This window comes from Abramis brama (genome assembly GCF_963993115.1).
Source record: "Abramis brama genome assembly, chromosome: 5".
NCBI lineage: Eukaryota > Metazoa > Chordata > Actinopteri > Cypriniformes > Leuciscidae > Abramis > Abramis brama.
In genome coordinates, this window is record NC_139967.1 from 38,225,988 (window position 1) to 38,252,224 (window position 26,237).

Here is a 26,237-nt window from a genome sequence, read left to right on the forward strand (position 1 = left end):
TATTTAATTTTATTCTATCAATCAATAAATTCCACTAGAAACAAACTTTGTTGTATTATTTTATTTTAATACTGTGAAGCTGCTTTGATACAATCTGTATTGTGAAAAGCGCTATACAAATATACTTGATTTGATTTGATTTGATTTAATTAATAAAAATACAGCTATTCATTGTTTGTTCATGTTAGTTCACAGTACATTAACTAATGTTAACAAATACAACCTTTGATTTTAATTACATGTTAGTAAATGTTGAAATTAATATTAAATAAGATTAATAAATGCTGAAGAAGTATTGTTTATTCTTAATTCATGTTAACTAAGGTAGTTAACTAATGTTAACTAATGAACCTTATTGTAAAGTGTTACCAAATTGTTTAATGTAGGGCAATATGTAAATGCATAATTTTTCAAAATAGACTCAATTAGATGATTCCAATATATTAACTGTATTTCTATCCACATTGTCTATTTCTTCATTCTTTATTATATAAGTTCATGATGTGGACAGTCAAGCTGTTTGTAGTACGACATGTTTGACGGGAAATAATTGCTGCTGGTCATCAACTGTTTTTTTAATCTGAGGAATCTGTGCATCAATACTTTCAAAATAAATCCTCACCTTCATTACAACAGACCAGTTACACAAATGATGCTCACTCTTTTTCTGAAATGATTCATTGCTGCATTGTTTTGACCTGTTGACCAATTCTCATTCACACAATTAAACACACAAAAGAAATATATAGGAATTACATTAAAATGCAATCAATATCATCTCAAATAAAACAATTTTTTATATAACAAACCACACAGATTGTGTTTTACTGCATGAAGTAGAAGCAGCATTGTATCTTTGAACAGAATGCAGCATTTGTCCTACAGCTGACAGCTCATTGATAAACAACCTGATGTGAGTGAAAGCTTCCTTGTTAATTCCCCAAAGGGGCACTTAAGTCATAGTTGACAGACATTGACAAACCTCCACTAAAATGCCTAATATGTTTCACGAAAAAGGCTTAGCCTACAACCTGGTCTTCATTACATAAATGTATCTTGTTGACATTTAAGGAAGTTTAAATAAATCAGATATCTAGGTATAGACAAGGGCCGTGTTTTTCCGAAAAGCGTCATAAGCCTAAGTAGATTGTATAAACAATTGCATGAGTCATCCTAGAATTACAGGCCGTTTCCCAAAAGTGTAGTAACTACAGTAGTACTTGAAATTCTCTGTAGATCTATAAATGTTCTAGAATAATTGTAAATTGCTAAAGTGCAATACAGTTACATTGCTTGAATTTTTTGCACTGCAGCTATAATATGACTGTAATATTAAGACTGTATTAATATTCTATTTCTTTCATTTAAAGCAATAAAATCAACTTTTTATTGTTGTATGAGATTATTGTTGTACATTTTGTAAAAATAATAATAATTAGATTTTTTGGTAACACTTTACTATAAGGTTCATTTGTTAACATTAGTTAATGTATTAACTAACATGAATGAACTAACACTGAGCATTTGTTACTATATTAGTTCATCTTTGGTAATGTTAGTTAATGTTAAAAATACAGATGTTCATTGTTTGTTCATATTAGTTCACAGTACATTAACTAATGTTAAAAAATATTTGTATTAGTAAGTGTTAAAATTATAATAAATTCTTTAAAAATTATAAAAAAAGTATTGTTCATTCTTAGTTCATGTTAACTAAGGTAATTAACTAATGTTAACTAATGAACCTTATTGTAAAGTGTTACATATTTTTTTTGTATGCTGCACGTAGAAGTGAGATCTGACCCCAAAATAATGTGATTCAGCAAACCACACACCAACAGTACATGATTACCACACTTCATCATAACTGCGTTTTACGCCTCATAAGATGCAACTATGCCCTGCTCCTTCTGATGTACACTGCATAATAGTACATATTCCTGTTTTCTGCACTATTCTAATGCTTGTTTCAGAAGTCATATGCTACAATATCTCCAATTCATCTCGTTGAATAATTCATGGGTTACTTGCCAGTGATCTCACATAATTGTAATATTCTGCTGTAATCTGTCTGCTGTAATTATAATCATCTATATCTGCTATAATTACACATCAGATGTGGAACCAAGTGTCTGTTTTTTTTGTTGTTGTTGTTTTTGGCAGGGAAGGCAGCACCAGTATTCTCAGTAACCTACTGTCCAGAATGGAACAGTATGCCAATAACCTGGAGAACTTGGTAGAAGAGCGAACCCAGGCCTACCTCGAAGAGAAACGGAAAGCCGAAAATCTTCTTTACCAAATCCTTCCACAGTAAGAAACGTGTTGTTTGGGTCTTATTAACAGAAAATCTGAGAGTCCCAGCTGGACAAAGCTCCCATTTTTCAACATGCTGTGAATAATTTCTGATTTGTTTATACCTTTGTTTTGTTTCTAGATAAGGATTTATTAAATTAAATTATGTTCTGCTTTCATCTGTGTATTGTTAAACTAACTGATTGTTTGCTACTGCATGTCTGCTATTGTAGTTGGACTTGTGTATGGAAAATAATTTCATGGTTCACTTGATCGTAACCTAATTCTGCCCACAGTTCAGTGGCGGAGCAGCTCAAGCGAGGGGAGACCGTACAAGCAGAAGCCTTTGACAGTGTCACGATCTATTTCAGCGACATAGTGGGCTTTACATCAATGTCTGCTGAGAGTACACCTTTACAGGTCTGCACAAGAATTTTTAGATACAAAATTCTGGGACTATTCTAATAAATATAATATTATTTAATAAACAGTGGGGACAACAAATCTGAGACCGATGGTCAAAAAGCTTTGTGTGCAAATTATATTAACATAACAATATTGAGGACAGAAGAATAACATAGAATTTCTGAGTATTTAGTACGCCTTCCTTTTATTTCAAACTTCATGTAAAACCTGATGATCATGTTCTCCAGCATGATTTCAGAATGAAAAAACATTATTCTAAAATCAGTGCTTACAAGAAGTGAAAAAATCTTATTGTGGATCAAGACAAATAAAATCCACTAAGATTATATTATACATAATCTTATATAGTATTTAAAAAACAGTCAAGGGTTAGGTTGGTTCTGAGTGCTAGGTAGTGTAAGATGCATTAGACTACTGTGATCTGGCTTATTTCACTGGGAATGTTTACTCTGTAAAAACAAAATGAATGATAAATGCACATATTTCATATTTTGTCTAATCTGTTTATCTGTGATTGGACTTAACATAACTATATTTAGTATGCAACTATCCTGCAATATTTTATGATTATGCAAGCACTATGCATCAATGCTATTGCAAGCAACATATCTGACCTTCATATTGTCAAACAGAGATTTAGACTGCCGCATTTTTCGGTCTGAGTTACAGAAAAGGCATTCCTTCCTTCACATTCCCATGTATTTTGATGATCAAAATACGATGATCACGTTAATCACTTTTTGACGAGAGGTTGCAAAGTTTTGCCCCAAGATGTTCAAGTATTCTCCTTTAATGATTGTGTATTAATACATTTTATGCCAGGCATTCCATAAAGTTTTGCAAAGAAGAGGATTTAGCAAATAAGATTAGCAAATGCAAAGACTTTCACAACCCATGTAATAAATCCAGATATTATTTAGCCTAAAACATGGTTTCTGGAATCAGTGAGATTAAGTTCTGAATCATTATCTACATAAACATGCAAATGATTATAGCTATGCAAACTCAATTCACTATGTAGAATATCATTATAAATAAAACATGATTTTTAATATATTTTTATTTAAGTTATTAATTTCTTTAGGGGTACTCATAAGTGGAAAAAGTTGCATACTCCTTTAAATTATGAGACATTTGAGGCCATTGTTGCATTTTGTTTTACTTCTAATCTGAACTAATAGACCAACTGAGTTTGGAAAGTTACTCTGAAATTAGACCAAATGCAGACAACAAAAATTAACCGTCATGATGTTTGGATCACGCTGTTCAACAGCTGTTCAAAGATGCAATGATAAAATCCAGCAGTGTTTCAGTGATTAAGGTTATAGCATAACAACCTCATAATGAAGTTGGCCTCCATGTTTAATTCATCATCTTTTTTGTTCTATGTATGCAAATATATCACTCTGTAAGGCCTCTTTTTCTGGGCGTACATCCAAAGGGATGGGACGGGGGGAGAGGATTGGTGTGGGGGGCAGAAAGTATTTTAATTTGAGGGAACCATAGGGAGTTCAAGCAGAAACGCATCACAGCAGTCATTTCTCACTCAGCTTCTATGAGACATGGCAGAGCTGCAGACACAATAGACTTTTATTATAGATTCTGTTTGAACTGAGTTTTGGGAGCACAGATGCAGAACTATTTCTGCCAGGTTCTCTTCACACCTAAAAAGGTGCTGGAAAAAAAACTTTGGAATCGGAGGAAGTCTCATCTGAATAGTCAAACAAATGAATTCTTGAGAGAATGAACTTAACAGAGAAAGTATCTTGAAGTATCTGAACAGAGTATCTTGGCTGATTAAAAGGAGAGTACCTCTATTATTACATTATTATTAGGGGCCAAGCACCGAAGGTGCGGAGGCACCTATTGTATCTGTTCCATTTCTTATTATTATTCTTCCGCCATGGGAGTCTATGGCAGCCCATAGAACCGATTGCGGGAAAGTTGTTTTGGTTTGACATTCTGATAGAGGACAGTCCCAACATTAAATACACCAATTTTGGTGTTTCTAAGTCATTCCCTCTAGCGCCACCACCTGTCCAAAGTTTCACTTTTATTTTGCTAATAACTTTTGAACCGTAAGGCCAATCAAAATTCTTTTTTCCTCTGATTCCTGAGCTCATGCCGATTCGATTGCACCATATAACTTCATTTTCCGTCATAAAAATATGGCCGCCATTTTGAATCTTTCGAAAAAGCTACTTTTTCAAACTCGTCCTAGACGGTTTGTCCGATTTGCACGAAAATTGAACCAGATCATCTTCAGGCAGTGCTGACAAAAAGTTATGGAATTCAAATTGATTCGTCAAACCGTTTTCAATAAACGCACGAACAAATTTTACGTAGCGCTTGCGAAAACAGTCGTAGGGCTGTATCTCCGCAAGGCTTTATCGGATTCAGACCAAACTTGGTACATGTCATCATAGATATCATATATAAACGCTAGATGTCTTATGGCGCAGTCACTTCCGGCATCACCGTTCGGCCATCTTGTGTCAGTGCTCTGTGCATTAAGGTGAGTGATCAGCATGCACACAAATCCTCATATCTCGCTGAAATATTGACGGATTTACAAACGGTTTGGTTTCTTACAAACGTTATTAACGTGGCTATAATTCCGAATGCTTGAACATGTATGTTATAATTTTTCATATGTATGCAGTGTATGTATGTAGTGTCATAACTACATCTCTGACGTTTATAACAAACCAAACCGTTTGAAAATCGGTAGAAAAATGGGCAAGTTATGGTTATTTAAAAGTATTTGCACCATTAAACGAGTGAGCGAGCGCACTGCCGCAAGATGGCCGCCACGTGCGGACGTCGACCTCCATTGGCCAGCAGCGCGCACGAGACATCTAGCCTTTATATATGATATCTATGCATGTCATCACAAGCATGACCTGAGGCAACATGCTGCATTTCGGCGCAGCGCCACCTACTGGTCCGGAGATATGAAAAATGGCTATTTTTGCTTATAACTTCTGAACAGTTTGTCCAAAATTCATAAAATTGGTCTCGTTAGATTCAGGGTAACATGCCGATTCGATTGATATCCAATTTTACCATATCGGCCATTTTGACTGTCGGCCATTTTGAATTTTGTGCTAAAATGCTGTATTTTAAGAATGCATGAACGAATTGTTATGAAACTTGGTATGGGTCATCAGCACGATGTCCTGAAGGAGCGTGAGAAGTTTCGAAACAGCGCCACCTAGTAGTGAATTTTTTTTTTCAAATGCTTATAACTTTGGGTGTGATCGAATTATTTTCACGAAACTCATCTCATTCAACTCCTGAATCGTTGCTGAGTCCAACGATACCAAACATGCTAGGTTTCGCCTTACGGTTTGTGTAGCGTTGTGATTTAGCACTTAAAAAACATTAGGCGATATCTTTGAAACCGTTTGTCCGATCGAGACGAAACCACCGTCAGAAGTTTGAAATCATAGCTTGTTAACTAAACGCTAATACTCAAATGCGAAAATATTGATAGTAAGGGGTAGTAAAATTCAATCAAAGTCATGTGTCAGTCATTTTTTACGTGTTTTTCCATATAAATGTCTATAACTCTGAAGTGAATTGAGATATTTTCACCAAAATTGACACACATATGTATGGGCTCACTCTGAGGACAAAAATTGTGGGACTGAGCCTCTTGGTGGCGCTATAATAGAACAAAACATGAAATTCCCATTGACTTCAATACAGCTTTGTGAAATAAAATGCTATACTAAACAAATGCATTGGTGTAATATTACGAAACTCAGAATGTGCCTTCAGCACCATCCCCTGAAGGTACTCAAAATATTTCGAAACAGCGCCACCTAGTGGTCAAAAGTTATAACAAAATTTCCAAAAAGGCTAATAACTTTTGAATAAATCTGGCTATTGAAATGCCACTGGTCTTAATAGATTCCTTGGGTCAAGCCGAGAACATAGATACCAAGTTTTCCTTTTTTGGCCGAACTTCCTGTCCGCCATCTTGATTTTCATTCAAAACCTACTTTTTCGAACTCCTCCTAGACCGTTTGTCCGATTTTCACCAAAATCAAATCGTATCATCTCCAGACCGTGCCGACTAAAAGTTATGGATTTCGTGTCGATAGACGAAACCGTTTTCGTATAGCGCAGCAGCAAATTTGAGGCATGATGCTAATAGCACTATTCAGGCTTTATCTCTGCAATGCCTTGACATATTAACACCAAACTTTGTATGTGTCATTGTCACTTCACTCTGACCACATCACATCAGTTTTGTAACTGCGCCACCTATTGGTCGAAAGTGATAATCCATAAAATCATATTTTTAATTATTGTTTCTATGATTTTTCAGGCATTTTGCATAAAATCCTCTTTAAAGTCTTTAATTGCTCATTGTTGCAGTTGGTCTGACACTTTCAGACATGTTGGCATGTCTTGTCGTCTTATTCTGCTTGGCCCCGGTAATTGCTGCTTGCAGCTATATTTATAATAATTATTATTAACACTTTAAAGTACTTCGGATTTAAATTATATAAATATAGTGGGTTAGTGGTGTTAACGTGAAAACATTCAATTATTTATTGTAATTGTTTTAAATAAAAAAACTAAAAAAAAAACTACTTGTCTACATTCTACTCTAAAATTGTGATTCCATTCCAATCAGCATTATAATTTACCAATTAGATTTGAGGGATAGGTTTACAGTTAACATCTAGGTTACTAATGTAACCCCTGTTCCCTGAAGGAGGGAACAGAGATGTTACGTCAGAACAGAACTGACAAATTGTAATCCCAAAGCGGGTATAAATGGAAGCGTGTGTGCGATCACACTTCAAGTTTTGCGCTGAGGAGTCGAGACAGTGTATCAACGTTACGTCAGAACTGAACTGACGAATTGGGATCCCTACAAAGCATCACTATTGCTGCCCCTTCCAGTACCCCGCGTAGGCTACCTAATCATCCCACACCTACAAGGGTGGAAGATTGGACTGGCTTCACGCAGAGAAGGTCAATCACTGCTGTTCTTTCTGACCCACTCAGTGAGACTATTGGATAACACTGGGAAAGCGTACCTATGGTAAGGGATGCTACGGAGACCACATTATGCCCGCAGGGAGCAACCCTAGACTGTTTGTGTGTGTGTCATTCACTGAAACTTAAATTTAGTTGGAGCCAAGTGACTGTGCGACCCACCTCTTCCCACTCTGCGACCCACAGTTTGAAAACCCCTGGCTTAGACCACCCTAAAGGTTGATGTACACAACGGCTGCAGTGTTGTTCGATCGGACCAGTACATGCTTGCCGTGTAGCAGCTACTTGAAGCTGAGCAGCGCAAGGTATACTGCTAGCAACTCAAGGCAGTTGATGGGCCACTGCAGTCGGGGTCCTATCCAGGAGCCCCATGCTGCATGCCTGTTGCACATTGCACCCCAGCCAGTGGTGGCGGCATCTGTTGAGACAACAGCATGCCTGGACTCTTGCTCCAGAGAAACTCCTGCCACTAGAAACGCAAGGTCTGACCACGGGCTGAAGGTTTGGCAACAGGCCGGGGTGATTGCCACCCGGTGAGTGCCACGCTGCCATGCCCAGCCGTGAACCCAGTGCTGAAGCGGTCTCATATGAAGCTCTCCACCAGGGGGATCTCCACGTACCCCTTGGCTACCGAGGTTAGTGAGGGAGGAGGAGACACTAGCTCGTTTTTTGGGCAGAAAAAGCTGCCTTCCACGATCTGGTAAACTCTTCGTCCACTTCCGGGAAGAAAGGCACTGGGGCGGGGCGCTATTGGTCCCTGTCGGCGATCCCGAGATACCAATAATCCAGCCTTGCGCGTTCAGGACATGGTGGAGTCCTCCATTCGAGCCCGACACTCTCAGTGGCCCGTCAGCTCTGGGTCAGACTCGGTCAACGCTACTCTTCTTGAAGGGGGCAACGCAGTATAATCTTAATCCCCGGAGGACTCTAACCCACCCTCTGATGCAACGATAGACATCTGGTCTTCCGCTGGAGCCCCAAATGAAACACTTGGTCCCCCATGCGAAGGACCAGCAGTCTCAGCCGGAAGCTCTACAGCTTGCGATGTGCTAGAGGAGCGGAGTTTGGCTCGGCAGGTTAGCCCCCACTGGGTTCCTCAAAGTAGCCCTCTGCTGGGCAGAGGGACTAGATCGGGGCATAGCAGAGGAGACAGCAGGAAGCAGTAGGAAATGCTCTTGAAGCGACCAACGCTGACACCAACACTTGACTAAAGAGCTTCTTCTAACTCGTAGCACACTCATTGATGATTGCAGAGCAGAACAGCAACAACCGCTCGGCTCTGAAGCGAAAGCTTGAAGTGCAATCGCACACACGCTTCCTTATATACCTGCTTCACTGGGTGGGGCTTGTGATGCAAATCTCGCACGCCAATGTGCATTGTCTCGTTTACAGTAGTTTACACTTGAAGATGATTGGGCTCTCAGGCGAGATCCCAATTTGTCAGTTCAGTTCTGATGTAACGTTGACTGATGATAGGGAATGTCAAGTTTAGTCTTACAACAAGGGTTAGTCCTACTACACCATTCTTATTCACCTATCATTTCCCTCTGGTTTTAGGGATAAGTTATGGGTCTACTACACCATTCTTATTCACCTATCATTTCCCTCTGGTTTTAGGGATAAGTTATGGGTATTAAGGTTAGGTTAAGGGGTAGGATTTGGGTTAGAACTATCTTTTAATTTCTTTGTAATTTTAAGTTATATGATCTGATACAAAAGCCATCATTATTTTATAATGTTGTCATGCTAATGTCATTCACAACTCAGTATTGCTCTTAACAGTGTCCTGTGCCTCTCTTTAGGTGGTGACATTACTGAATGATCTCTACACATGCTTCGATGCCATTATTGATAATTTTGATGTATATAAGGTGAGCGACTTTTAATTCACAGTGCAGTCATATCTTTTCATAAAAATGTTTACATTCTTTTTATTATCTATTCATGGGGTTATACCTTTCAAAAACACAATGCATTCAAACACATACGATGTGGAATGTGCTTGATCGTATTAATGCAGATGAATACCTTTATAATGCACTATATAGAGTATATAGTGCACTCTCTCTAGAGAAAGTATTTTTTTAATTATTTCAACTTTCTTCAGCTTTTTTAAAGGCGTAAAAATGTGCAAAAACTTTTTGCAGATGGCTTTGTGCATGTTCTTGTATTTTTAGGTGGAGACAATTGGTGATGCATACATGGTGGTGTCAGGTCTGCCTGTGCGGAATGGGAAGGTACATGCACGTGAGATAGCTGGTATGTCATTGGCTTTACTGGAACAGGTTAAAACCTTCAAAATCAGACACAGACCCAACGATCAGCTACGACTGCGGATAGGAATCCACACAGGTATCTGTTTCACAGATTTCATTCATTTCAGGCTTAGGTCCCTATTTTAATGATCTGAAACGCAAGTATCAAACGCGAAGTGCAAGTAACTTTGTGGATGGATCCCGGGCGCTGTTGCTATTATACCGGCGGGATAAATTATTCTTGCACCCAACGCAAATCTAAAATGGGTTGGTCTGAAGTAGCTACATTACTCATAGGTGTGATTTGGGCGTAACGTGAAATAAACCAATCAGAGCGTCATCTCACATTCCCTTTAAAAGCAGGTGCGCTTGTTCCATGGCGGATTGCTATTATAACGGCGGATTTGCCAGGCGCACACCAGGAGCGGTTCACAGCCGAGGAGACCGATGTTCCGAGAAGTGACATTGTATGGGGATGGGAGAAACCCACCCAAATAAGCTTCGGTTAAACAGGCGTATAATAATTTGGGTAAATGTGTAAGCTAGATTTATGCCTTTTTTTTCACATCTTCATGGACACCACAATGATTTCCTTCGTGTGGAATATTTTTCCTTGTAATTATGTATGGTTTGCAAAAATGTCAACTGCTGCATCTGTGTAGATGAGAGAAGCAAAGTGTATGTGCGTTGTGCACATGCTACATTATGGCCAAGCATGCGCCCTTAAAATAGCATCTGAACGCGCCACTGAAAATGCGCCACTGACTTTTCTGTGGCGGAATTGTTTTCTGGAACTGCAAAATAGCACCAGGGAACGTTTGCGCCGGGAACACGCCTCCTCTTTTCGCTTAACCGCCCCCAGGAGTGCAAGTTCATTCCCTCATTTACCGACGTGCGTCTGCCGAGGGAAAAGTCCGCTGTGCGTCGGGTGCAAAATAGGAATGAAACATGCGTGCGTCGGTGTACAAAGTCAGTTGCGCTGGGTGCAAGTTAAGGACAGATAACTATTGCTTTAAACAAATACATATGAATATAAATTATTATTTTTTTGTATATTTTATATATATATATATATATATATATATATATATATATATATATAATGTCTGTGTGTGTGTGGTTCAGGTAAACCCTACATTGCAAGGACGCCAATATCTGAAATCCTTGAACTTGTGGGGACACATTATGGTCCCCATGAAGAACAGATTATTAATCAGAAGGAATTGTTTTTTGAAAATAAAAAAAACTGCAGAAAGTTTTCTGTGATGTGTAGGTTTAGGGGATAGAATATACAGTTTGTACAGTATAAAAATCATTATGTCAAGGAAATGTCCTCATAAAACATGAAAACTCAACATGTGTGTATGTGTGTGTGTGTGTGTGTGTGTGTGTGTGTTCATTTGAGATGCAAGGAATTTATGTCATATACATGCGATCTGATTGCAGCCTGTTGTTCTCGTTTAGTTTATTCCTCAACCTGTGAGGAAGCATTAGGACTGTGTATAAGTAGTTACTGGATTCCTACAGTGAATTAATCTCCCTCTATGCTGCATGTGTGTGTGTGTGTTGAGCAGGGCCTGTTTGTGCTGGTGTAGTGGGTCTTAAGATGCCCCGGTACTGTTTATTTGGAGATACTGTCAACACAGCATCCCGAATGGAATCTACTGGAGAAGGTTGGTGACAAAAATAATTTTTTTATCTTTGTTCAGAATGCAGAAATTTTACCACACTATGACAATGCAGCATGAGACTAAAGCTGCTTTTCCACCATCAGGCCGAACGGTTCTAAGAACAGCAAGGTTTTATTTCCACTTAAGCTTGGTTCGTCACAACATGATTTCTCATCCGGAATTCTTAGCACTGTTGGCTAAACATGCAGGTAGAATGCATGTAGTGATATCGCCACTCAGTATTGGTCACAGTATTGGTTGGTTGCCTGGCTACCAGTTTCTCTGTAGCTGACCAAGCGTGCTATACAATTAAAAGAAATATCTCATCATCCTCCATAACGTAATCGCTATTTACATCCCTATTGCAACGACTGATGAATTTGGATTACATTCCAAAGAGCTCTGTTATCAGCCAAGCAGTGGAAAATTAAACCATAACTTTTTACCAGCACAGAATAGAATGGTTAAGGAACGAGAACGGTTTGGCCCAACGGTGGAAAAACATCTTAAGTTAACTAAATCTTTGTTTGTGATTGTGATTTTGATATATTTAAATAAAATATATCAAAATATTGTTAACTTTTGAACGGTGGTGTAAAGTTATAACTCATAGGAAAGCACAGGCATGTGCCATTTTGGATTTCTTTTATGATGGATGGATGCACTTTTTGGGCTTCAGAATCTATGGTACCATTCACTCCCATTATAAAGCTTAAAAGAGCCCGGATATTTTTTTTATACAGTATAATTATTGTGTTTGTCTGAAAGAAGAAAGTCATGTACACCTAGGATGGCTTGAGGGTGAGTACATTACGGGATAATTTTTTGGGTGAACTATCCCTTTAACCTTGCTTTCTGAAATACCCCCTGGCACACTATGCAACCAAACTGAGGTGGAGAAATGATTCTATGCAGTGCTGCAGGTGTACAATTGTCAATAGAGATTCATTGGGTTCATGGAATGCAGCATAATTGTATAATTGTGAGTTGAGAGAAATGCCAATTATACATATCCAATACCATTCAAAAAATTGCAAAAATATGAATATTGTGATCATTACGATATAAAATAACTTTTTTGTTCTATTTTAATATAGTTTAAAATTTAATTTATTTCTATGATGATGTAAACGCTGAGTTTTCAGCAGTCAGTACTTCTGTCTTCAGTGTTACATCATTTTAATATGCTGATTTTGTGCTCAAAACAATTTTTAACAGCAATGTATTTTAGTCAATACTGAAAAGTAAAGATAAAAATAGCATCTATATCCATTATTTGTGAGTTGTATATTGTTGTGCTTATTAGAGTGTTACATTGTTAGCTTAAAACATGCTAACGGCAAACTATTGGAATCACCCAAAAATAATGAATTTTCTCACGCACTTCACGAGACGTTTGCAGTTTGCATGTGAATGATTGTTATGAATGTTGCTGCCTATATAGAAAGTTTTAAATCAGTAACTTCTGTGATGGTTAGGATTCCTTAGAAGGTAAGCTGCCTTTGTGGACAGCAGACAGCGATGGCAGCTTACTAGGGTTTGGAACAGAGCTGCTCAGTAGTGTTGTATAAAACTTTAACATGCGTTTCACCCATTTACAAGTAATAGCTGTTGTTCATGAGACTTACCACCACATGTATCGACTCACAGTCCACTTCCTGAGGTGGGCTTCATTTATAATTCATAATTAGTGACAAGGACGCTTGACGTGTATCCGGTTTGATTTATAACATGTAATAATATGTTTACAGCTTGTTGGAGCTTAATGCTTCACACACTTAAAGGCCACACCTTCTGGAGCCTGTTACAGATATGTTGGTCCTCTTATAGACAGGACAGATTGCCCATTACTTGGGCTCCATTTGTGTTGAGTGCCTGTCGTCATTCTTAAGTGTGATGAATCATTTTTTATCAAGCACGGTGTCATTTGTCACTCACAGCTGTGCACTAACACTTATTGGCTGTGACTCTTAAAGAGATAGTTCACTCAAAAATGAAAAGTCTTTGTTTGCCCACCCTCATTTCATTTCAAACTCACATTACTTTCTTTCTAATAGAGAATATGGAGAATTTTCTGCACAATCAAAGCTTTCAGTGACCAAAAAAAAGTATCATTCTGTAAAAGTAATCCATACATTCTTCTGAAATAATAAAACAGTTTTATGTGGATCTCACCTCAAGGGCCAGGGCCCGGTTGCATGAAACCTCTGAAGTAGTTTGACTTAAGGTATCCCCGAGGGGGAAAAAAGCTTTGCAACAAACGTCTTAACCGTCACTCTGTTTTTATCCCCCTGAGGTCGGCAATCACGCCGGCGTGATCTGCTCGCTTTTTTTTTTATCAGTGTAAAAGAGACTCATAAATACTCTGTTGACTTTGATTTTCCATAGGAGTTTCATACATCAATCGATCCTGTTAAGTGTGTATTTTTTTGTGTATACTCACAATAAAAACAAAGTGTTGTGCTTTTTGCCAAATAAAGAAAAATAAACACGAAGCGAGTTCTGCCTTCTCTCTGTCAGTTAAGTCCATTCTGAAACGCATCCGAAAACTCAGCGAATACTCAGGCAAACAGGCACACAGGCACACAGGCATGACGCTTGAATTCTCTTCTTTTAAATGAAGAAATTTTTTATAAAAAACAAATATTCTCAGTTTATGCAATCTGTATGAAAAGAGAGAGATGTCAGTCATTCTCATCTCAGCTAATTATTTTTAATGTGACCCCGACCACGGAGAGTGCGCGCTATTCAAACGCAAATGACTGAGACAATCCACGCAAACCTGTGAACGCCCCCACATCAGCTCGAGAAAACACATCAAGCTTATTCAGATCATTGTACTTGTTTACACCGTCTCGCGGCGCTGTGAGGAATAATACTATCGAAATAATAATAATAATAATGGAAAATGTACCTCAGAAGTGCTGGTATTTCGAGGACAAGGGATCCTGAGCTATGGAATACTGTAGGCTAGTAAGTTTTTTTTTCATTCTCAAGTGAATCGCGTTTCTGTGTGTGAATGAATGAACGGCAGAGATGCACGCTGTTTACCACAACTGGCAAAAAGACGGTTTAAATTTGAATCGCATTTTTGTGTGTGAATGACTGTTTCGCTTTTAGCAAACTGTATTGCTATACTGAGTAAAAATCGACTGAAATATGTTGAAATAAAATGTATTTGTATAAGCAACGTATTAAACTGCAAATTAACATTTATATTTCTTATAATAAAAACGAAAGACCTATGTTACAGACAGTGTTGTGCAAGTTACTTCCAAACTGTAATACATTATACATTACTTGTTACTGTTATTAAAAAGTAATTCTTTACCTTACAATATTACTATTTCAGAATTGTAATGCGTTACATTACTCCTGTATTACTTTTGAGTTACTTTAACCAAAATAACTACAGAAGTAGAACTTAACATTCTAAAATGACTAGGGCTGTAAAGATATGCGATATGAAACCGCGACACTCAGATTCATGAACCTGTGTCGGTGTGCGGTGTGAGAAGGCAGAATCACGACACACCCCACACCTCCAGATCCAAAGCTACCACATCTTTACTTTTAGTATTATTTGAAATTAACATTATAAAATACATAGACCTACACCACAAAACTAGTTGATGTTTGATGTCCAGCATTATGGACGTGACATTTGCAGTAAAAACTTGAAATATAAATTCTCAGAAAATGCATTTAATACCAATATATTGAAACATCTGTTTATACATCCATAGGCTACTCCCTTAATAAAGGAGTCCAGACATTAGAAAAATATACACACATGCATTTTATATTTAATATGAGGGAAATAGCGTGACACAAAAAATCTTTAACTTTTAGGTAAGTTATAGCAAAATATTTTTTAGTAATTCTGTGAATTACACTAAGCAAACCAAAAGTAGGCCTAATACTACCCACCGTATGAAGAAGGGTTGGCTCTCCACAGAACATAATATATTCATTTTATTTTATTTTATTTTATTTTTCGTGTTCGCATTTATGAGGAAAAAATGATGTTACGGTTGTGTCATTTCTCCGTAACGGACGCGACCGCTCTGAAAGCGGCACTAAAGACTGCTTAAGCTTTCACAGAGACCTCAAACAGAAAGCACAAAGCCTTTCTTTAAAGTGAATTTCGTTTTGTATTAATTGTATCTTAATTTTAATCAATGATTCATCTACCAATTGCCTGGATTTAATAAGTAAGAAGTAAATATAAGTAGACAAGAGATAACCAGGACACGGAGGCGCGGGCGTCTCATAAATGAACCTAAACTCAGCGTCTACTTGCCTCACTCACAGTCAGACATGTCTACTTTTAAACAGAACAATTCAAAACGAAAGAAAACGGACTGCTCTCTGGTTAGAAAGAAAACACAGAAGAGCAAATAGAGCAATGCGCGTCCATCCCGCGAATGTACAGTCTTCTTCTATCATATTCTCCCATTAACCGCTTTTCCACTGGCCATCGCGAGCACAGAGACCGAAATCATGATCGCGGCACTCCTGTAAAACCTGCCCTAAACACGCTTTTACTGGACTATGTCACACAATACAAAGGTACACCAGCAAGAGGGAGATGAATGAAATAAATCGCCTTACAAATATATCAGAAGCTGTCATTTAGTCATTATTTACAAACTTGGACACCACACGCACGCGGCTATTGACTGACCACGAACAGGTAATAACTTGCATTTTTCATTCGTTAATGTCTCGCGGTCTGGCTGTATTTATTTATTTATTTATTTTTAATTTTTTTTTTGAACAATTAAATTTTGGGCTAAAAGTGTGTTGTAACGCATGCGTTACTGAACATGTACCGAGTAAAATATTACTGAAAATTGATTAGTAATGCCTTACACTACTGCGTTACAACAAAAAGTAATAAGTTACTGTAATACATTACTTTTGTAAAGCATTACTCCCAACACTGGTTACAGACATATGAAAGACAACATTTCGTTGATTAGTTTTGGATAGATTATACATTTTTACTGTAAAATATCTGCCACGTCAAATAAGCTTTTGTTTGCCAATTTTTGCTCATATGTTAAATATAGTATGTTTTGTTAAAAATAAAGTAATCAAATATATAATATGTTATAGTGTTTATTCCAATGTAGCCTAGGCTATATTCAAGTAATGAATCCTTAACTTTGAAATATGTATGATAAAATGTATACTTTAGTTACAAAGAAAGATTACACTTGAATTGTTGTTGTAATTGTAACCTTTTTAACCCTCTGGGGACCAAGCTGTTTTTGGGGTCCTTGAGATGTTCTGACATGCCTTGACATTTGTGCTTTTTTCAGTTATTTATAAACATGTTAATGGCAAAGGTGTAAATTCACTCTATATAGCACAAACAGGGCTACCATAATATGCAAGCAACGTGTATGTAGATGTTTGTATTTTTAAGAGAATAATGTTTATGCGTGGTTATTGAAAAAAATTAAAATGAAAGTTGCTGAATTAAGACCACAAAACACATATTAAATATGTGTCCACAAGACTTTTGACTAATTGATGTTGTCCCTTTGAGTTCTAGCTTCAAAATGATGTAAAAATAGTCTTGCTTTATCGTTCACAAAAAAAAATACATTGATTTAAATGGTGTAAAACAGGTTTTGCTTGGAAAGCCAATATGCGAGGGGGAGGAGTAGTTTACACCTTAGATTATGAATGTCCCACCCACTCTGTATAATGAGCCATTCACTCAGGTGTGAAACTGACTGAGCCACAATGCAAGGACAAAAGATGTATTTAGAAGAAGACTTATATTGACCATTTAAGATTTCGCTTACATCTCTCTTGTAAATATGTTTTGCTATTTTATTCAAAATGTTACAATTACAACAATAATTACAATTTCAACAATATTTCAAGTGTACTCTTTCTTTGTAAAAAAAAAAAAAAAAAAGATTATAGGCCTACATTTTATCATATGTATTCATTAGTTTGAATATAGCCAACATTGGAACATCTAACATCTTAGTCTATGAATTTATTTTTGACAAAAATAGTATTTTTTTTGCAGTTTAATACGTTGCTTATACAAATACATTTTATTTCAACATATTCCAGTCGATTTTTACTCATCTCAGTAGGCTATAGCAAAGCAGTTTATTCTTTCACACACAGACGCGCGATTCATATTTAGGCTAAACAGTCTTTACAAATATGTCCCCTTCATTCATCTCACAGAAAGGCGAGTCATATTATAGAAATGCGATTCATCTTTTTGCGGTTTACATAGGCCTACACTAACGTTATTCCATAACGTTATTCCACACGTGAGAAAAGAAAACAGCCTACCTCACTCCTCAGCGGAATCTGCTCCTCATTTCAGGAGATATTGCTCCTCATCAGCACTGTTCTGAGGAATATTTTCTCCATAAGGTAGGCTATAATGTCTCACTCGCGAGGAGTCGCGACGCGCTTTGTTTACAGCTGATGTGGGCGTTTCACAGCTCTGAAATAGTTCTCAGAATTTGCGTTTGAATAGCACGCGCTCTCCGGGGAGTGGTCACATTACTGTGAATGAGCTCCTAATGAGCTCGACAGGAGTCGCTCTCTTTTTATACAGATTACAGAAGCTGAGAATATTTGTTTTTTATATAAATGACTTCATTTAAAAGATGCGATCTCAAGCTTTATGCCCGTGGGTCTGTTTGCCTGTTTGACTGAATTTTCGCGGAGTTATAGATCATTTTCGAACGCGTTTCAAATGGGAGTTTACTGACAGAGAGAAGGCAGAAATCGCATCATGTTAATTTTTCTTTATTTGTCAAAAAGCAAAACACTTTATTTTTATTGTGAGTATACAGAAAAAAAATAGAAACTGAACAGGATCGATTGATGTATTACACGAAAATGAAAGATCAAAATTAACAGAGCATTTAGTGTTTATTTTCATTGCTAAAAAAAAAAAACGAGCAAAACGCGCGGGCGCGTTTGTGGTCCCCAGAGGGTTAATAAAAAATATATATTTACAAGGTAGATGTAAACAAACTATTAAAAGGTAAATATAAGCCTTTTCTTTAAATAATTTTTATTGTGTTTTATTAGTGACAAATTTTCCTTGGATATTATAGGCCAATTTTGCAAGCACAATTTGTGGAAAAATAAAAAAAAATGAGATGCTTCCAACTGTTGCTCTTGCATTCTTTCTTGTGGCTCAGTCAAACACCTGAATGAATGGCTCATTAAGTATGCGGGCCCCATTGTCTCCTCAGGTGCGAACCACTAAATATGCATGATGGTGTTGGAGTGTTGACGTCCACTTCGCATATTGCCTTTCCAAACAGAAAGTGTTTAGCAAAATTTAAATCAATGTATTGTGTTATGTGAATGATTAGGGAGGATGATTTTCACATCATTTTGAAGAAAAAACTCTAGGCGACAACATCCAAAAGTCTTATTGACACATATTTAGTATGTGTTTTGTGGCCTTATTTCAGAAACTTTAGTTTTTAGTTTTTTCAATAACCATGCATAAACATTATTCTCTCAAAAATGCAAACATGTACATTCATGTTGCTCACATATTATGGTAGCCCTGTTTGTGCTAAATAGAGTGTAATTACACCTTTGCCATTAATATGTTTATAAGCAACTGAAAAAAGCACAAATGTCAGGACATGTCAGAACATCTCAAGGACCCCAAAAACACCTTAGACCCCAGAGGGTTATACCAAGTGTTTATACTAAGCATTTTGCGATAGTTTCTGGCAAAACACAGCAATGGAGAAGTGGTTTCTATAGTTATGAAATCTCCCACTATAAACAAAACATAAAGGACCACTGACTTTTAAACAAGTTTAACATTTACGTAAGCAATAAGGTACAAGAGGCTGTGCTATATCGTGAATAAGTGAATAATAAGAAAAAATAGTCCCACCCTAACCGTGAACAGCAACAGAAGTTAAATTATTTCACCTTTAGATGGTAAATGGACTGCATTTATATAGTGCTTTCACAGACCTATGGCCACCAAAGTGCTTTACATAGCCTCACATTCACCCATTCACACACACTGATGGCGGTGTCAGCCATGCAAGGCGCCATCCAGCTCGTCGGGAGGAGCTGGGTTTAGGTGTCTTGCTCATGGACACCTCGACACTTGGTCAGGTGGAACCGGGGATTGAACCGCCAACCTTTCAGTTTGTAGACAATCTACATGAACCACTGAGCCACTGCCATTTTTTTTTAGATGGCGGCAAAGTCAAGTCATATCAAGACACCTTCATTTATATAGCGCTTTTAACTATATAAATTGTTTCAAAGCAGCTTAACAGTGATAATAGAAAATTAAAGTAACAGATTGTATTGGCTTTACAGCAGCTCTAGAATAAAGTTTTTGTCCAGCTAAAGTTAGTTTTGATTGATTCACTTCCATTGCAAAGATCATTCGTTTTTAACTTAGGGGCCGCTTAAACGACACCGTTCTAACAGAAAACCCTTAATGCGCTCTGGCCTGCTCATTCACACCGCAACAGTGCCTGGTGGCTCGAGAAAAAGGTTCCAAGGTGCAAGCCTTGAAAAAAAAAATGAAAAAAAGACTGTCTTTATGAGTGGGTCTGTTAGTAGAGAACACTTTTATATTGAAAGGACTGAAACTTGTGAACACGGAGAAGCAAGACGCAAATGACTAGAGGGCTCGGGAAAAAACCCTTAACTATTAACAGGACAAGAAATCACTGCGGACATTCAAACAGATTTTTTATTAGGAATATAGGACTGACCTGAAGGAAAATGCACATATCTACTGTAAATGCAGGTACACTTGCTTTCTCGATCTGTCACAGTACTCTACTCTATAAGCTTCAATGAACACTATCAATGAGAACATGTGTTTAAGTTGCTTAGAGTGGTTGCTAGAGGTCTTGTGTAGTGATACATAGAACCGTTGGGTGAAGCGGACATAGCCGTGTTTTATCGTGAATAAAACACAGCTATTGACCAATCAGAATCAAGGACTGGAACTAACCATTTTATAATAAACTATACAGCTGTACTACAATATTTGAGTTATGAAGATTATTAAATCCTTTATGGGAGGAGAGTATTTAAATGAATCATGCAAGGTGATTTACTAAGGTTTGCGCAAGTCAAATTGACTGGTATTTGCGCCATTATTTAATGCCCAAAAAACCATGTCATAAACCAGACCCTAATTTGCGCTGCTCTTGGTAGAGATGCGTTGGTCATTATTGAAATGATCCGGCTGCATCTGTTTTTTTAATTTGCATGTTGTCAGTAGATCACTTGCAGAACTTTCCACTCCCATCTGCGCATTTTTGGAATTGCACTAATTTGCCCTGTTTAGTAAAACTGGCCCCAAGTCTCATAGTGCTTGGACATATTAAATACTTTCAGTTTTAATTAGTTTGAGTTGATATTTTTAAACTATCACTGAAGGAATGGTTTTTGCAAATAAGGACTAATAAAAATTATGATACTTTTTTGGCCTTTTTGCAGCTCAACAGCCCTTATAGTCACTGTGTGCTTATGTTGTATGAAAAAGTGCAGATTTTACATTCGTCAAAATATTTGTGAGTGTGTTCCACAGAAAAAGAAATGAAGTTTTGAAAATGATGAAACAATTTTCATCTTCCGGTTGACTATTCATTTATGATTATCATGTCCTCCACAGCTCTGAGGATACATGTGTCCTCAGCCACCAAAGACGTGCTGGACGAGTTTGGCTACTTTGAACTCCAGCTGCGAGGAGACGTGGAGATGAAGGTATGGAGTTCCAGTCGTGCTTGCATTCTGAAGTGATTAAAATGTATATATAATGAGCTAAATTTTTAATTTTAGTTTTTTTTGTTTTTGCTATTTTGTGTGAGTGATTTTAAGGAATGTGTACAGATTTTTCTAAAGGATCCCATTTTCTTATTCCAACATAACACAAAAATAAACTATATATTTTAGAGTGCGTAGATTTTGATTTCCAATAGGATAAAATGCCCCTGCAGGACATCAAATGGAATTTAAAGACACTATTTCAGAATTTTAACACTCAAACAGAGTTCTGATAAAGATTTAATAATATCTAATGACAGTCATTTTAAAGGGGTCATATGATGCTTTTTAATATTTTCCTTTTCCGTTAGTGTGTAATGGATCTATTTGTGCATGTATACGATCTGCAAAATTACAAAGCGATTTATTCTAACAGAGAACACTGATTTTTTTTTGACGACCATCTTGCATCATTTAAAAGTGACCCATATCCGATATCCGATATCTGCATTTACACTATACACGATACATTTACATTTAAAAACAACCCAAGTTAGACGTACTAACCCAGAAAAGCTTAGGCCGAAAAGGAAGTGATTTGCAATGGATGCAGATAAAAATGATAATTCAACGTTTTCTTTCTGCACCATCTTTAAAGGCCAACAAAACATTTGGATGAGCCTTCGTCCTCCATTGACCCATTGAAAAGAGTTATGTGATTGAGTTGACATAATTTGCCACCTTTGCTTTTTCAATGACGTACGACTCACATTAACAGGGGAATATCTGATCTGTTCGCTTACATGGCAGACTCAAATGCACGTATCCAATTCATATCAGATTTATTTCCACATATGAATGAGGCCTGAAACCAATCTAAGAATATCGGAATCCTTTTTTCCTGCTTACATGTTTGTGGGTCATATCCGATCTGTCACACATGGGAGTGAAAAAATCTGAATTAGGTCACTTGAACCGTGTAATATAAACGCGGCCTATGCCTCTGTCTTTTCATTAAGAAAGAGCATATTGCTGACATATTGTTGATTAGTTCCTCCAGTGGGCTGTCTGAGTGCTCATTGATGCATGCTATTGATCGGTGTTGTTCCTCTCTTTCAGGGTAAAGGCAAAATGAGAACGTATTGGCTTCTGGGAGAGAAGACAGAAGTCTATGTTATCTGAGATCACGGTTGATGACAGGAAGTCACCAGGATCAGAGCCACTGCTTCTTATATTTGTTCTGTGTCTCGCTCTTGCATAGAACAACACATTATAATACCTTTTGAGGGAGGTCAATTCAGGTATATTTCATACCTGCTTAAAAACTTAAAAAATTGTATAGTTGTTTTATAGTAAGTTTTCTTGTGCTGAGAGATTACGTCTTTCCAGGTGAAATTCTTATTTTTTGTGCTTTCTATATTCAGATTTTTGGAAACCGGTGATGTGTATTTGACATTTTCTTAAAGCGTTAAGCGCATTGAATAGTGATTGTCAGAGTGTTTTATCAATGTAATATTTGTATATATGTATATCCAAGACATTGTATAATATTTTGTTCAATAAACTGAATTAAAATCAGGTTATTATGTTGTCATTATTAGAAAAGGTTATTTTAAATACAGTCTTCACAGTTCAAAAAAATTATGAATATTAATTAATCCAGGGCGCTTTTCAACTCAACACACCTTCCAAAAGGGATTTGCGATAAGATATCACAAGAAAAAAAGAGAAAATTGCACACTTGAATATCTCACTCACTATGGTAAGTACATGTAACATATGTAACAAGGACACTGTAAAATAAAGTGTTACCATATTTTTTTCTCATCATTGTATTCATCTCATTTACTGTAGGTCATCTGATAAATTATCCAAACTATAAATATAATATGATCCACAGATTATTCCCAACCAATGCTAAAAGTAAAACCTATGAAGTTTCTTTAATACAGGACCAAAAGATAAGTTGTAAGTTCTAATAATATAGGTAAAATCCCACACAATAAAGCTATATATATATATATATATATATATATATATATATATATATATATATATATGAAGAGTTCAGATGCAAAAGCCTCTAAGTGGAGTCATGGGAGTCATGGGAGAAAGTCATGTGGTCAGATGAGACCAAAATAGAACTTTTTGGTCATAATTCCACTAAACGTGTTTGGAGGAAGAAGAATGATGAGTACCATCCCAAGAACACCATCCCTACTGTGAAGCATGGGGGTGGTAGCATCATGCTTTGGGGGTGTTTTTCTGCACATGGGACAGGGCGACTGAACTGTATTAAGGAGAGGATGACCGGGGCCATGTATTGCGAGATTTTGGGGAACAACCTCCTTCCCTCAGTTAGAGCATTGAAGATGGGTCGAGGCTGGGTCTTCCAACATGACAATGACCCGAAGCACACAGCCAGGATAACCAAGGAGTGGCTCTGTAAGAAGTATATCAAGGTTCTGGCGTGGCCTAGCCAGTCTCCAGACCTAAACCCAATAGAGAATCTTTGGAGGGAGCTCAAACTCTGTGTTTCTCAGCGACAGCCCAGAAACCTGACTGATCTAGAGAAGATCTGTGTGGAGGAGTGGGCCAAAATCCCTCCTGCAGTGTGTGCAAACCTGGTGAAAAACTACAGGAAACGTTTGACCTCTGTAATTGCAAACAAAGGCTACTGTACCAAATATTAACATTGATTTTCTCAGGTGTTCAAATACTTATTTGCAGCTGTATCATACAAATAAATAGTTAAAAAATCATACATTGTGATTTCTGGATTTTTTTTATTTATTATGTCTCTCACAGTGGACATGCACCTACGATGACAATTTCAGACCCCTCCATGATTTCTAAGTGGGAGAACTTGCAAATAGCAGGGTGTTCAAATACTTATCTTCCCCTATATGTATATATATATATATATGTGTGTGTATGTATAGGTCTTTTTATATATATATATATATATACACCCCAGACAGCAACATAGTGTCGGCCCATCTATGTTGCTGTTCGGGACGGTAACGCTTTAGATTACAGCCCGGAAAGTACTGCGTAATGAAGACGAATTTGCAACGTAGCTTTCGGTAATTATAGTATACCTATGAAGTACTTGCATGTAAGTATAAGGGAACAATATGTAAAGTTTGGGGAATAAAGGGGTCAGACTGATCTCATGAAATGGCGTATGTATGACACGCCAATTCGTATTTCCATTTTTGGCGTGTTATCAACACGCATAATCGCTTTTCAGCGTGTTTATCAACGCCGTTGATTTACGTTACATTACTGTATATAAATATATATGACCTACCCCAACCGCGTCCCTAAACCTACCCATCACACGGGTTAATACCATTTATGAGTGTTCCCCTACCATCCTAGGAAAAAAAATATTGCTCCCCAGATGTAGATATACATTTTCCTCCGTTTCGCTCGGACATTTAACGGCGTATACACGCGGAATCACTCGGACGTTTAACGGCGTGGACATACACGCGGAAAGCTCAAAATGCGTATAAATAACACGCCACTTGACTTGAAAGTGGCGTGTATGTTTACGCAAAGTCATGATGTCATGTTGAAGGGGTAACAACCAGGAGAATTAAAAAAATATTTATACTGTAAGTATTATAGAACTAAGGGGTACTTATTCTACTATTATGATACAACAATCTTACTTTTGGGAGCAATTTAGCAAGAACACACACTGTGTACCTTTTTGTAATAATTGTGTACCAATACAAACTGTATAGGCTTTTTAAAAATTACAGGGTACAAATCAATGCATTTATACAGTGTTTTTTTGTTTGTTTGTTTTTTATAGCAAAAGTGCAGATGTTTAAATTTGGGCTTACATGTTTCAAGGCAAGTAAAGCTAAAATTATTGCATTTTTTTTTTTTAAATACTGGGAAATATACTCTTGTTCCATGTAGTTACAGGGTAAGTGGTGCTTGTTACCCTCTTGTTTCATGTAGTTACAGGGTAAGTACAATAAAATACATACACAATCTAATATCACTGACTCGGAAACCTTTATTTGAAAACAACATATTACAGTTGGTCTGAAGCGATAGTCTACAGTTTAAAAAGTTTAAAATATTATAATTTTTCTTACAAACACCTATCGTTTCACATCATAAGACATTGATCCATCCATTGGGGTCGTATAGATTACTACAGTTATTGCAGTATGTGCTGTTTGATGCTCCAACTTTTAGGAACACACAAGCTTGCATTATATGTATTCCCAGAGATGTATTTTTTATTTTTCTAAAAACTTTCATTTGTGTTAATCTGAAGAAAAAAAGTCGTATACATCTTGGATGTAAAAGATGAGTAAATGGTGAGGACGTATTTCTGGTTGTACTGCATTTTCTTTTAATACATAATACAGAATAGCAAGAGACATGATTTCTTCTTCAGATTCATCAGTGAGAAAGAAAGAAAAAGAAGAGGAACAAAAGGAAGAAGCCAAGCAAGAGAAAAAAGGGGGGACAAAACATGCTACTTTCTGTCAAGAATTAAGCATTTGAAATTAATTGTTGATTTAAAAAAGTTGTAAATCTGTTTTGAATTAAGTTGTTTTTCAAATAAAGGTTTCCGAGTCAGTGATATTATATTGTGTGTATGTATTATTATTGTACTTACCCTGTAACTACATGGAACAAGAGGGTAACAAGCACCACTTTAATTTATAGCCCGCAATGTCACACTTACCCTGTAACTACATGGAACAAGAGGGTAACAATCACCACTACATGAAACAAGAATATCTTTCCCCAATATTTTATTCCCAATACAATATTCCCTTTC

At 37.0% G+C, this 26,237-nt stretch overlaps 1 protein-coding gene across 2 annotated transcripts in view; it reads left to right on the forward strand.

Annotated features, from left to right (window-relative positions):
- The window catches only part of npr2 (natriuretic peptide receptor 2), a 61,522-nt gene extending 38,523 nt beyond the window's left edge, over nt 1–22,999 (forward strand). For both annotated transcript variants that reach the window (XM_084115594.1, XM_084115595.1), the window contains exons 17-23: nt 2,164–2,310; nt 2,589–2,712; nt 9,537–9,605; nt 9,912–10,086; nt 11,564–11,662; nt 21,330–21,421; nt 22,541–22,999. In XM_084115594.1, the coding sequence (XP_083971720.1) occupies nt 2,164–2,310; nt 2,589–2,712; nt 9,537–9,605; nt 9,912–10,086; nt 11,564–11,662; nt 21,330–21,421; nt 22,541–22,603 (769 nt within the window). In that variant the 3' untranslated portion in view covers nt 22,604–22,999. The remainder of the gene's footprint in view (nt 1–2,163; nt 2,311–2,588; nt 2,713–9,536; nt 9,606–9,911; nt 10,087–11,563; nt 11,663–21,329; nt 21,422–22,540) is intronic.
- Nucleotides 23,000–26,237: the final 3,238 nt, after the last annotated feature.